General features: G+C 38.4%; 1 protein-coding gene across 1 annotated transcript in view; it reads left to right on the forward strand.

Moving 5' to 3' along the window:
- KIAA0586 (KIAA0586 ortholog) overlaps nucleotides 1-9,070 on the forward strand; it is a 4,394,667-nt gene extending 4,385,597 nt beyond the window's left edge. The window contains exon 31 of the mRNA XM_044074450.1: nucleotides 8,520-9,070. Within this exon, the coding sequence (XP_043930385.1) occupies nucleotides 8,520-8,665 (146 nt within the window). The 3' untranslated portion in view covers nucleotides 8,666-9,070. The remainder of the gene's footprint in view (nucleotides 1-8,519) is intronic.
- Nucleotides 9,071-13,887: the final 4,817 nt, after the last annotated feature.

Here is a 13,887-nt window from a genome sequence, read left to right on the forward strand (position 1 = left end):
GCCTTCTTAACTTATATCTGCTGTACTTCTGCCTAGAATTGTAGCATAGGGATTCTATACAGTTTCTTTGTTACTATATACTATCACTGAGTGCTGTGGATTGGCAAATGCCTTGAAATTCAGTGAGTGATACCTGAGAGTCATATGGTTGGAGGGGAGGCAATTAACAATAGACAAAAATGATATGGTTTTGTCTTGGCCAAAAAAAAAAGCATCCCTTGCAGTGGTTTTTGACTAGTGATTTACTGCCTGCCAAAGTACATTGCAACCTTGTGCTTCTTTTGCATCAGATGCAGTAAATGTACCACAATGAACTTAAGCAGATGGTGCAGACTGCGTAGCTGGTGAGAAACAGGAGCCCAGGGGACATGTACAGCCTTTAACCAATGCACAAGGGAATCTATGTTCGCACATTGAAAAAAAATACAGTGAAAGGCTAATAATTGAAAGTTAAACAGCAAAAGTGTAACGTGCTGAACATGATTAATAGCAAAAAATAATTCATCCAATAGGCATAACTGGCCAACAATCAGGAAGTACCCCAATGCATAAGGTAAGTGAAGGAAACCTTTTTTTTTTTTTTGTTTTAAATGTGCCCTATTCCCCACTGTAGTGCAGTCTTGGAGTTGGTATATATAGTTGGGGGGGGGGGCTGTGGGCATCGCACATTCATGATGTTGGCCAACTATGGCCATTCAGTGAATTACTTTTTGCTGTTAAGCTTTTTTGGAAAGTTAAACTGTCGCTGTTTAACGTTCGATTGTTAGCCATTCGCTGTATTTTTTTTTCAGTGCACAAACATAGACCTGGTACAAGGACAACATTTGTGTGGTGGCTACATTTTAAGAGTCACAAGAGTGGGCCCAAAAGGGATATGTCTAAGTTTTCTACTCACAGCTGAGACCCCTCTTGATAGATAGCTGATATCATGTGTACTTGCATGTCTGTTAAGTGCTCACCTCTATATGCTGTTGTGTTTTGTTTTTTAATAGGTTTCTTTGTAAAAAATTTTTATGCTGTTCATTTAGCATAGCACTGTTGCTGTCTGTCTTTGGAGTTCCTTTTGAGAAAAGGTCACCATCTTTGCTGCAGTGGTTTTATTTAATTGTGAACACACCCTGACCCTATGTGCAAAAATGGGAAAAGGGGGTTGTGGATGGATGGATTTGTTCTTTTACTACTATATAGATAGATATATATATGTGTGTGTGTGTGTGTGTGTGTGTGTGTGTGTGTGTGTGTGTGTGTGTGTTTATGCTTGCCATTGCTGTGAGGTTATCTAATTTATTTTGTTTAAAGTTATATAACAGTTTTATTCCACAGTAGATATGGACACGTATGACAGATGACTACTGGAGTTTTATATTTCTACAAGGTGTTACTATACACTTTGTTTTATTTAATGCTGACCTTTGCTATCACCTTGGTGTTTCACCTTTACTGCAACCTTTTTAATCATAATTTATTTAGGTACTTCAAATCTAGGCACCATACAGACATGCTATTATATAATCCATCCAGCCATAACCCTTTTTTCCCATTTTTGAGCATGAGGTCAGGGTGTCACTGCACTAGTGACAATCGTCTAGGGTCAAGGTTTACACTGCCAGATGGCTATCCTTGTCACGGTAGTTCTTCCACACCACACACGCACACCTATGGCCAATTCGCCTGCTACATATCTTTGGAATGTGGGAGGAAAATGGAGAACCAGAAAGAAACCCATACAGACATAAGGAGGACATCAGACTCCATACAGAAACCACCCCAGCTGAGAATTGAACTTGGGAATCTCTTGCTGTGAGGTGACTATGCTATCTGCTGTGCCTCTGTGTCACCCTAAACATGCTTACTCTGGAAAATAAAGTGTAGTTTTTCCTGCTTCAGCAGTTTTTTTCTTTGCTTTTATTTTACCATGTTGATAAACAGAAGCAAAATTAATAAGCTATGTGAAAAAAAAAGGAAACACTTCATAATAAAAAAAATACAAATCTAGTCAATGTTTCTGTGGATTTAAATAAACTTTTCTAAAGACTGTATTTGAAGAACCTTGAAAGTAATGCCAGAGTTTCACACACCTGACACAAGGAGCATAGCTGATTTGGAAGGAATGGTTTTGAGTAGACAAAGGAATGCCCACTCAAGGTCTACAAGTGAATCCTAGAGTTGACTAGTTACCTGTAACCTGATGAAATGAACTGCCTGGCAAGGACGTAAAGTGGCAGAGGTTCTTTCAAATAAGCAGGGGCAAGGTCATGAAGGATGTGCTAGGTTAGCACTAGAATCTTAAATAACGGCCTAGCCAAAACAGGCAGCTAGTCCATATCTCACAGCACAGGAGTGATATGGCTGGTGCTAGAAGCACTAATCAGCATCCTTGGTATAGAATTTTGCACTCACTGAATGGATGCAAAGGTGCCATCAGTGCCTTCAAGGCAACGTGCATTGCATTAGCCTAGAAGAGAAGATGAGGAGTGAAGATGGAATTGAGTGCTTTTTCTTGGAAATGTATTTAGACGGTAGCAAGGCAACTTGACAGCTGCTAATACTTGCCCTTATGTGTCAGTGCACAAACTCCATTCTTGTCACATCATAACAGCTGAGAGGAGAAAGGAACTGGACTAATGGAAGATGCAGAGTGGCATGTACTAACATCACTTCTGTGTTATATAGGTTGACTTTCAAGCAGCTTTTTAAGTCTAGCCAGAATCTGATGATTTCCTCACTGTCCTTTAAAGATGTAAATTCAGCCACATGCACCTGAGAGAGACAGGTGTAACTGAATATCATCATCAGCACAGCAGTGGTGACAAATAGCTCTGTCTTGAATGAGGTACCATTTACAGAGTGAAAAGTGGAGCAAGCATTGAGCTCTTTGGCACACTGTGTGTAAGTAAGTAGCTACGGGAGGACTAAGAGTGAATATAACCTTTGACCCTTCTCCATCAAGAGGTCATTGACCACTCTTAATGGGCCATCTCAGTGCTATGTAAAGATCAATAACCAGTCTAAAATGGATCAGGAAAGTCATGGAAAGTAATATATTAATCCAGCTGCATGTAACCTACTTTCATAGTAATCTTGCTGTTTAAAATAATGCTAGAGATAAGTCAGGGGTTTGCCAGATTGGACATATTGAAAGAAGATAGGTCAGTGCAAGGCTGCAAAATCTCCCAAGGAAGAACTTCAACTTCTAACATGACATTTCTGAGTTGTCAGCTGCATGATGACTGACTGCTTTAAGATTGTCGTGATCAGGAAAGATTATCTTCAAGACTGTTCTAACCTGTATTCCTGCCCATGCAGTTCCTGGTTGAACTGCAGCTCATGTGTCAAAGTATGCACTGCATGTGCATATACCAGTGCACCAGAGATGTCCCTGGTATAGACCTCTTAAAGTAAGTCCGGTTCTCCTATTTTGACCTCTTGCAGAATTCTGTTAGGGGAATCATAGTGCCAGCAGAGTTGATTATTATATCCCTATAGCTTGCTAGATTAACATTGGGTATCAATACTGGGGAAAAGGAGCAAAAACTGAGCCAGGAAAAGGTCTGACCAAAAGACTGGCTTCACAGCCAGCCTTGGGGCTTCAAGATAGTCAGAAAATGAAGTCCAGTAAATGCCCTTGAACATGGGTAGCAGAAGCAGGTCTATATCATATTATCGCACAGCGAAAAAAATCGAACATCATATGGTCGGCACCATATGTTCGAATTTTTCGATGTCCGAGCGTGTCAACGGAGATCTCCATTACAGTGCAGAATGGGAAGATTTCCCTTTTCTACAGTGTAGTGCAATCTCGGAGTTGGTATATTTAAGTAGTGGGGGGTTTTGGGGGCAGGGGGGCTTTCCCCCTGCTTAAGACGTTCAGGAGTTAATTTTTGTGTTTTTTTTTTTGTTTGTTTTTTTTTTATTACATTTTAGAACATTTACGAGTTCGATCATATGGTGATGACCATATGATATTCGAACTTGTAAATGTTCGATAATGTAATATAAATGCCCAGAAGCAACAACCTGAAGCGTAATGTAAAGTTCAGTGTGTTCTTCCCTGACCTAAGCATTAGTTAAAATTGCCCAGGGCTAACTTATCTTGAGTGATAATGCTGTGCGTCAAGGAGGAAATGTATAAACTCTTGCAGAAGAATTACAAAGGCATTTGGTGGATGGTATGCAAGGAGAATGTGCAAGTCATTCCTGTTGTCAACATACATTCACAAAAGATGGTACATCCACAGTTAACATGGGCAAGTCCAAGTTGCAATGGCAACTCCATTGTTAACGTTAACTTACCTTTGGTTGTGAATAACACAAAAGCCTGGTGGAATAGAAGTTATAAGATGAGGTCATAAAGTTTTCAACAAGTTAGGTCACTGATAAATGCCAGCTCATCTTTATGAAGCAAACCAAACACACTGCCAGATCTGTGATGTATTAACCTGTACCTTTTTTAACGTTAGCTGCTTGACCTTTATGCAGAGTGGCAGTAAGGACATTGCCATCTTCTACAAATCACTGAAATGTCTTGAGTCCTGCCCTAACAATTGCCATTGTTACTGAAAGTTAGATTCATAAGAATGGCAGAAATAATGGGGCTGTTACATATAGATCACTTTAGATAGGATACAAATGCATTGCTTTATTTATTTACTTGTTTATTTTTTAATTAGAACAAAGTTTTAAGCTTGGCAAATGTTAGATGTACTATTGGCTGCACCATTAAGAAAAAAGAGTGACTGTTAGCTTTTCTTTTAGTTAAGATAAATGTGAACTAACTGTAAATGCTCTTGGCACAAAAGGTACATTTAGTGCTATGTTCCTTTAGAGTACTGTATGTTGTTGGGTGTATAGCTGTGATATTGTATTAAAATACTGTGATCTTGGCAAACATTTTGACATGGAACTTCTTCAGTGATACACAGTCTTTATAACTGGCATTAATTGCTTAAACTGGGTCAGTCAGGTGTTGCAAACGGACTAAAGAAACACTTGCTTCCAAGATTCTATTCCAGCTCAAATAATTTATATACCAATACTTACTGAGATGAAAACATGGTAGAAATAGATTGAAATGATGCAAATGCACTTGACGGGGCAGAAACAGTTAGCTCTGTTAGCATTTCAGTAACTAAGTTATTATCTGATGGCTAAATTCAGCTGTTCATTATTTCATTTTTTATTTAAAGCCCTAAGTGGTAATACAGGATAGGAAGCACTGAAGCTGTATTTAATGTGTTAACTTTGAAGGTTTGTTTAAGAACCTACCACAGTTGATCAGCACAATACTTTATAAAAATAAATATTTAGGCATCTAGTTTCTTTTCCATATTCCCTATTTAAGATCCTGTACACTGACTGTATAAAACATTAACTGACTGAAGACACTATAGATCGCTGTGTGAAAAATGTGTCTTAGACTAAGTTACCACTACAGGTCAAGCAAAATACTACTTTGACTGTCTTTAAGGCCGAGTCTTCATAACTGAATAGGTAGACAGATTTATACAGGGGTTATCATGTGATCGTTTGCCTAGTATTGTTCCTATGTTTTTAAGTTTGTTTTTTAAAATAATATTTTAGCTTAACAGTAAAAAGTGCTGACAGAGAGGCAGAGAGAGTGTCATAAAGTACCAAGATCATAAAGTAAGGTGTCATTTCTTAATACCTTTTTTCAGAAAAAATTGGAATGATCATTGAAATACTCCTAAAACCAGGCTTACTGTGCACCAGAGTGTGTAAATTGATAAAAATTCAGGTAGCCTGCAAGGGCATGCTTTCTTTCACCATGTACTGTAGAGCATACACCATCTACCCCATGGTTGCTTTTCATGAGAAAATGCACTCCCATATCCATGCCAGTGGTGTAGAAACTGGAGTTCATTTAGCAGGTTGGGCACATAGCAGCATGGCACAGGAGGATGACCATACCTATCCTGGAGGAACAGGTTGGTTTTGACCAGTCATAGCTGTTGTTCCCAGACTTGATTCTTGCTGGAGGGCAGGCACAGATGGATGGGGGCCTGGTATTTGCAGGAAAAGTACCACCAGTTTTCAAGTAAATGTCACTGATTTATGGTCTGATTTAGGAAGGGATGGTGATCCATATGGTGGTGTGCAAGAAGCGGCCGTATTTGTAAGGCCATATCAATGGTATTCAGGCCCCAGTACGATAGGTACCTATTTGCAAAAGGGAATTAGCATTTATAATGTCACCATTGACAGTGTAGGTCAACCAGTTTGTTAATGGATTGTTGAAGAGTCCCATTAGAAAGATGTTGGGATTAATGTGGATTTCAGCTATAGTGTTTAGATAGCTATTATGCCTAAAAGAGGACATAAAGGGTGTTCTATAACTAACTACATATTGGTAATTAATCTTGTTTAAGGTAGTTTGTTCATCCAGGAGTTCAGATTTGGTGCCCTTAGGAATCTGTCATAAGTTGATAATATCCTTGACAAATGCTGATACTGCCCCACAGTTGCCAGTAGGTCTGAAGACATGATTGGCACGAAACCTAGGAGTAGAAGGAGTGCTCATTACTTTGAAATCATGTCTCTGTAACTGCACATATATGAATGTGTTCAAGTTGCTGGAGAGCTGCAAATTTAGGCATTTTTTGTTAAGATTCTTGACATTGAATGGAGCATCTTTGATGTGTTCCAAATTAGAATTTACTAGGTTGTAATGTGCATTAGATGGGGTGTACCTAACAAAAGGCACTATGGGTACAGTAAAGACTTTAATCAGAATGACAGCCATCTCATTCCAAACTGACACATACATGATCCCCCTACAATGACACTACTAGACAAACAATTATTAAAGCCAGTTATCTTGTCTCATTCTGGATGATGTCAAAGTACTTTATGGCATATGTGTGATTGTGTCTGCGTGTATATGCATGTATGTATGTATGTATGATTGTCCATTTGTGTGTGTATGTAAAAGTGTAGCTAGGGTGGGTGTGAAGGAGGCAGCCGCCCTGGGCACAAGGTGTTGAGGGTGCGATTGGAGATGCCAGTTGATTGGTAGAGCAGTACCTGCATTCATTTCTGAACGTTGGTACAGAAATGCGCTTCAGCACTTCAGTGTGTGGATAATAAATTGAAGCTATCTACTTGGTACAGTATTTAAAATCAGAACCTTTTTTTTTTTTATTTTAAGTTGTAGCTAAGGGGGTGCAGCTAGGAAAGAGCAGACCTTTTTTGCTTGCTAAACAACTCATAGCTGAGGGATGCAGGTAGGGAAGAACCTGTCTTGGTGTCCAAGCTTGGGGCACAAGATGAGCCGTCTACAGATGTGCATATGTATATTGAAATTTGTGCAGGAGCACAACCTGTAAAAGTTATCTCCATGCCTACAATCTGTAAAAGCACCTGAGAAGACAAAAGAGATATATAATGGAATTATTAATGAAATTCTTTCCAAACCAATTAAAAAATCACAAAGTGATAATCAGGGACTACACATTTATTAACTCGGGTGTTGCTTCTTTAAGTAAAGCATGCTGGTTATAGGTAAACTACCCAAAGTCAGACAGAGAATATTATTATACAAAATATTCTGTATCATTGTTATATGTGTACGAATACACCATATATGTCTGTCTGTCACTTCCCCTCCTCCTCCTCCTGAAAAGTTTGTGGTAAACTTCTGTATAAGAAAAAGAATGCATGATTAATTTTGGGGTCTATATCAGATAATTGAACTTTTAAAAGTTGAAACATCATATGGTCGAGAACGTATGTTCGAACTCTTAAAAGTTCAAAAATCAAATAAAAAAAAAAAACAGAAAAAACCTACCTGAAAGCTTAAGCAGGGCAGCAAGCCCCCCTGCAACTCCCACCCCCCCCTCTTTAAATATACCAACTCTGAGATCGCACTACATTGCAGACAGTGGAAAACTTCCATTACTGCACTGTACGGGGATCTCAGTTGAAACATTCGAACTTTTAAAAGTTCGATCATATGGTGTCGATAGGAACCCTTAATTTTGCAGGTAACATATGTTACATCTTTAAATATATATATATATATGACTTGATTTTTTACATTTTTGCTTTTGTTTTTTAAGAGTAAAAATTATTGTGAAAATGTCTCCTCATCTGTGCAGACGAAAGAAACTCGTATTTTGTAAAAATGAGAATCATGAATTTATAAGGCAGTAGTTAAACATATAATTGTGTAGTTTGTTCTCTACAGTTTGAGATTATGAGCCCATATTTTCATGTTTCAGTACAACCTGAACTGCTTAATGTCAGTATGACCCTGACCTAGTATCCTGTAGACGTGTAGCTGTATTCTTTCTATGATTCTAAAGGATGGTGATACTGATTAGGAGGCACTGCATTTATTTTGGGTAAAAATGTAATGCATTTTGAAATTTTATTTCAAAAGGAATGTATCTAAATTTGCATGAGCTCTTTAAATGTAAGTATTATGATGAACTTTGCAATTTTGGTTTTGCATTTGCACATTATAATATATTTTTCTGAAATACATATTATTTGACTTTCAGGATCACAGCCAGTACCATCTTCACAACCTCAGGCAGTACCGGTCATGGTGTCTGTAACCTTGCCATCCATGAATGAAGAGGACCAAGCTGATAGTGTCAGCACTATTGATGCTGATACAGATTCCTCTGGAGCTGACACTTTTTAAATAAGAGACTCTACTGCAGTATCACGAGGTTGCTGATGATAAATGCTTTTACCTCAAACAGTTTTTGTAACTGGAACAGACATACATGTTTAAACCACATCACCTACATTTTAAGGGATCCTCAGTTAGAGTCATGATTTATCTAAGGTGGCTGCTATGATCCTGTTAACTTGAAACTTGCTGTGCCTTTCTTTACCAAGTACAGGTTTACACACAGTCCAGCTGAAGTAAAACACATTTTGTGTGCTTTTTATAATAATGCCGAACAAATACTTGGGAGTTCTTCTTTAAATGTGCATTAATAAAATATAATTAAAATTATTTGTGTAAACTATGTAGTTTTTTAAGTGTTATACTGTGAAATTGTATATTTTCTTGAGTTTTATTGTACAACATATTGATTTGCTTTTCTGTTAACACAAATGTAACTTCTTTTTTAAAATGTGTTACAAAACATTGTTTTCAATAAAGTGCATTCATTTACTCAAATTAAAAATGTGGCAGTACTGTCTCGCTTTACTTTAATAAATTATGTTCTTATAATTCCATTAATACGTTTAGATATTTCCAGTGGTATAATGCAGACTGGCTTTACTTAGAATGTACTCTAAATGTGGCTTGAGAACACGTGTAAGAAGTGAACAAAATGTGGACTAGTATATGAGTAAGGTGATTAAGTGATATATTAAAGTGTCGTACAGTGGTTTCTTCAAATAACAAATGGGACTTCACTGCACCAAGCAGTACATTTTTGTGCCAGCTACAGCTGCATTGCATATACCTCAGTTCCTTCCATGTAAAATGTATTTACTGATTTTTGTGCTATCTTACAGTCATGGGCAAACACTTTGCTTTCCCAGCACATAGTGCTTCTACATAGGCATCTCAGAGTACTGGGGTTCTGCTAAACCCTGCCCTTAAACTCTCCACTAGCAGGTGTCATACAGGCTGAGCTCTGTTAATTGTTTTGCAGATGATTGTCAATGCACTGACAAAGTGCCAGTGATAAAACATTCTGGAACTTATAAAATGTGCACGTATGGATTATGTACGATGCCAGTCCATTAGAAATTCCACTGTTTGGTGCTGACCATAAGTTTAGTAGCTCTGCAGACTGAATTACCAAAGAGGAACAATGTGACATGTGAACACCTATCAGGCCACCCACAGTAGTCTTCTACCACCACCATCAGCCACTACTACAAACAGTACTATATCATGATGTAGGTGCTCAAAACACAAAATAAAGTGCTACACAAATGTGTGTTATGGATAGGCAAATGGCACATGCTTTCCTTAAGCTCTTACCATTAATTAACAATATTTCCCATCTACTCAGTGCAGTTTAGCATGCCTGCCAAGTATCCTTCACTGTAAAATCTGGTACTGTGCTGGACATTCCCCGATATCAACTGTATATATTCAGCATAGTTGAACCATACTTTCACCAGAACTTTGTGGACTCCAGAATGCAAGTGTGGTTTTAAAATGAGGTGACTTATTAATAAACAAAGATTCATGTCCATTTTCTGCATTTAACTCTCCTTATAGATTTATGCTGCTCAACAGTTACATTCAGGACAACTGAACAGGGTATCTTCATACTTAGTGAAGCATCCTTCTGACTGTTGTTATGGTTCTAAAATGAAATGAAATAGTAAAAAAAGAAACAAAAAAAAAAACTCCCAAAACCATCTACTGCACTTAAGTGAACACGCAAGTGCTGTGTTCTGGATGGTTCCACTGCATCACCTTGAGTCAGCCTAGATTGCATCACAAAAACTTGGCAATACAATCTTGTACTGCATAATCTTGGGTGCACACAAACTAGGAATACTTGTGCTCAAACTTGTGATGATATGTGCAAATACAATATTTTTTACGGAGCCCAAACCCACTTTTCTTTATAATTCTCACTAGCACCTTGGATAATGAAAAATCCGTGGCAGGCAATGTGAAGTATGTATTTTTTTTTCTCTGGAAGGCTGTATCATCGGAGCACAAACTGCACAGGCACACACAAGCAATGCAGTCTCACTTAGATGAGTGACATGAGCATATAACAGTATGAGCGGTTATGGTGGAGTAACTGAGACACAAGTTTGGGTGATCTGAGAAAGTCACTGCAAGCTGTTCACTGAAGTACTGATGTATTGATTGATGATACTTGTCCAATTGTCCACATTTTTCCAGCTCCCAACCATCCTTTTGATACTTCCACTCCAGTGCCACCACCCTGCATTCCAGCCTCATGCTTATCTCCAGCAAACATGGAACATTATCTTCCTATCATAGGCTGGAGAGACTTCTCACTTCTCTAGAGTTCGTTTGGTGAAAAAAATCACATTTTTTACTATTACCTTGTGTGTGACATTGAATGAATGATCATGACTTCATAATCTCTACAATTTGAGTTTAAACTTTCAGTTTATCATTTATTGGTCCCTACCATATGAGCTCTCCCACTGACATTGTACAGTTTATTTTTAAAAAGTACCATTTGACAGAACAATTGCAAAATCACCTTTTAAGGTGAAATTGTACAGTGACATATGAGACTTTTTGGTATAGACCACTGAGATGCATATTCTTAAAGTTTTTTTTTCATGTAGGTATTGCTAACTGCCAAAGTTATGGCACTGCATTTATTTTGGCTTAAGACGTCAAGATGTCTTAAGCTTTTATTAATTTTTAAAAAATTTATATCACGTTTTCAAACTGTCAACTAATTGACTTATTATCATGAACAAGTATATTGTTCATGCACATTTATATCCTAAAAGGTAATTTTGAAAGAAAGCATCATTACATAGTGTGGCTATGAATTCACCTTTTGTTACTAAATTAAATTATGATACTTCTGGCTTTGTGATGTAGCTCTAGATAAATATTTAGAAAGGTTTGTCTCAGAATGTTATGACACGCCAAAGTCAAGAGTCTGCATTTAATTTTGAGAAACATTTCCTTGTAGCTTTACTAAAGTTCAACATTTTTACAATAACTTTGTGAAATGCCATCTAAAGATCCTGAATTGATGAACAGCTTGTGTGTTTGTTTTGAAATTCTAAAGACCATATTTGCAATCATCTGAATAGCAGAACTACATGGCTGAATGGTGGAACATATACTAGGTCCAAGGTTGCAGTACCTTGGAGTATTCACCCTTCTCAAAGTTCAATGATACTGGATTTAAATGACACGAGCCTGAGATGTACAGGGGTCTTTGTATCCCTGAAAATGATATTTAACATTGTAACAGTAAGTTTTGAAGTTTTCACTGAACCTGTCTGCCAGTAGGTTGGCTATATCTATGGCGTTTGTGTATGTGGTGTCCTTGACCACCAGTTCTGAGCAAATCTGAGTGCTTCCTTTGAAATTGCAGATATATATAAATAAGGTCTTATGATTGTGTTTAGTAGATGTGGTCAGTTTGGACTTGAAGTTATCTTTGGAGGATTTCACTAGTGCTCTTATTTACTTGCTAAGGCTAAGGAGAGATTGCTTCCAATTAGGCACCTGCTCCTTCGTAGTTCTGGACAGCAATTTTTTCCTTTTTTTATAGAGTTATTTATTGCAGATGTCCACCAGACAGGTTTACTGTTCCTTGAGGAGGACGATTTTGTCCTGTTGGGTATTCCTGATTCCATGCAGCTATATAAATGCTCGTATAGTACTTTGGTGTAGGTTTGTACATATGTGCTGGTTCCTATGGAGGAGAAGTCGACAGTGAAACTGTTTTTACCTTCCCTCAGGAGGTTGTAATCAGCTTTGGAGAAGTTTTTTTATTTGACCCTAGCTGGGGGGAGTCAGGGGAGATGGTGACTTAGAAAGTGACCGCTTTGTGGTTGGATCTTACCAGGGAGGATGACACTGTAGGAATGCTGCTTTGGTTACTCCTGTTGGTTAATACCAAGTCCAAGATATTATCAACTCTTGTGAGGGTGTCATCCAGCTGGTCCAAAGTATTTGCATTGATGAAATCAAGGAATCTGTGGGCATTTGTGTTTTGACATGAGTAGTTCTTCCAATCTATGGTTGGATAGTTACAGTTGCCCAGGATCAGGGTACAGGGTTGAATCTTGATAGATTCGAAGAGGTCCAGATAGGTGGAGTTGGCATCTTAAGTCAGGGTTGGGGGTCTGTAGCTAGCTATGATTTGAATAGGGGTCTTGTCAATGGTTAACTTCACCTGGAGTGCCTCCTGTGCATCATACTGTTTGACTAGCCTGGAGTTGTGTATGTCTTTAATATGTATTGAAACTCCACCTCCTTTTGCTTTGCTGCCCACAGTTTGGTGTTTGAATATATGATAAGATGAGTAACTTGGTATGGGTGGGGTGCTCTCCACAGCTTTGAACCAGGTTTCTGTGACTGCACAAATGTCAGCATTTCCCAAGCTTAAGAATGCTTACAATGAGTGCAGTTTCATGTTTAGACTCCTAGTGTTTATCATCATAACATTTAATTTGCATTTTAATGACATTTTCATGTTGGTAGTTTTGACTCCATGGCACTGCCTAAAAAAGGCACTATGGTGGAGGCAAGAGCCTTTGCCAGAAGCCTGAAGTCCAAGGGTGACCGATGCAGGCCATCTCTGGCAAAGCATCGTGATCTGTCAATCATGTCTTCCCAGACTGTCAGGTACTGGATCCCCTAGGAATGACATCAGAAACTAAGCCAATTGTTAAAGTCAGTCATTTTCTGTTTGTATTGAGGCATCATTCTGGGTGATAGTGGAATGCCACTTAAAGTTATAAACATACCTGCCTGGGACACATATTCAGCAAGCTCGATCATATCTCTCTTCATATAGTCCAGAGGGGTACATCTCAAGTCATTCACGCCAACATGTACTATGACAGAGTCATAACAGTACCTGTTGAGAGAAATGAATGCATGGTTGATATGGTGCATTCTGGCACCTGACAAACAACTAACCGTGACTTTCTCCTTATCCAGCCTGGTGAGTGGCACATCTGTGTGTCTCACAATGAAGTATCCTATGACTAATATGTTGGGTTTATGTTTAGGCCTTAGTGGCTGTGAGACCCAGGTGTGTTGACTATGTGTTGTATGGTGAGCAGTGGAGTTTGTGTGTGTTTTTGCCTCAAAGGTCTCTTTTGTTTGCGTATGTTTTTGTTGAGGACCTCCACGTATGTGTGTGTTGTATAGGTGTGGGTGGTGTTTGAAGTGTGATGTTTATGTTGACAGCCTTCTCAGTG

Source organism: Protopterus annectens, chromosome 6.part0 (genome assembly GCF_019279795.1).
Source record: "Protopterus annectens isolate FY-2018-M chromosome 6.part0, PAN1.0, whole genome shotgun sequence".
In the NCBI taxonomy this organism is placed as follows: domain Eukaryota; kingdom Metazoa; phylum Chordata; order Ceratodontiformes; family Protopteridae; genus Protopterus; species Protopterus annectens.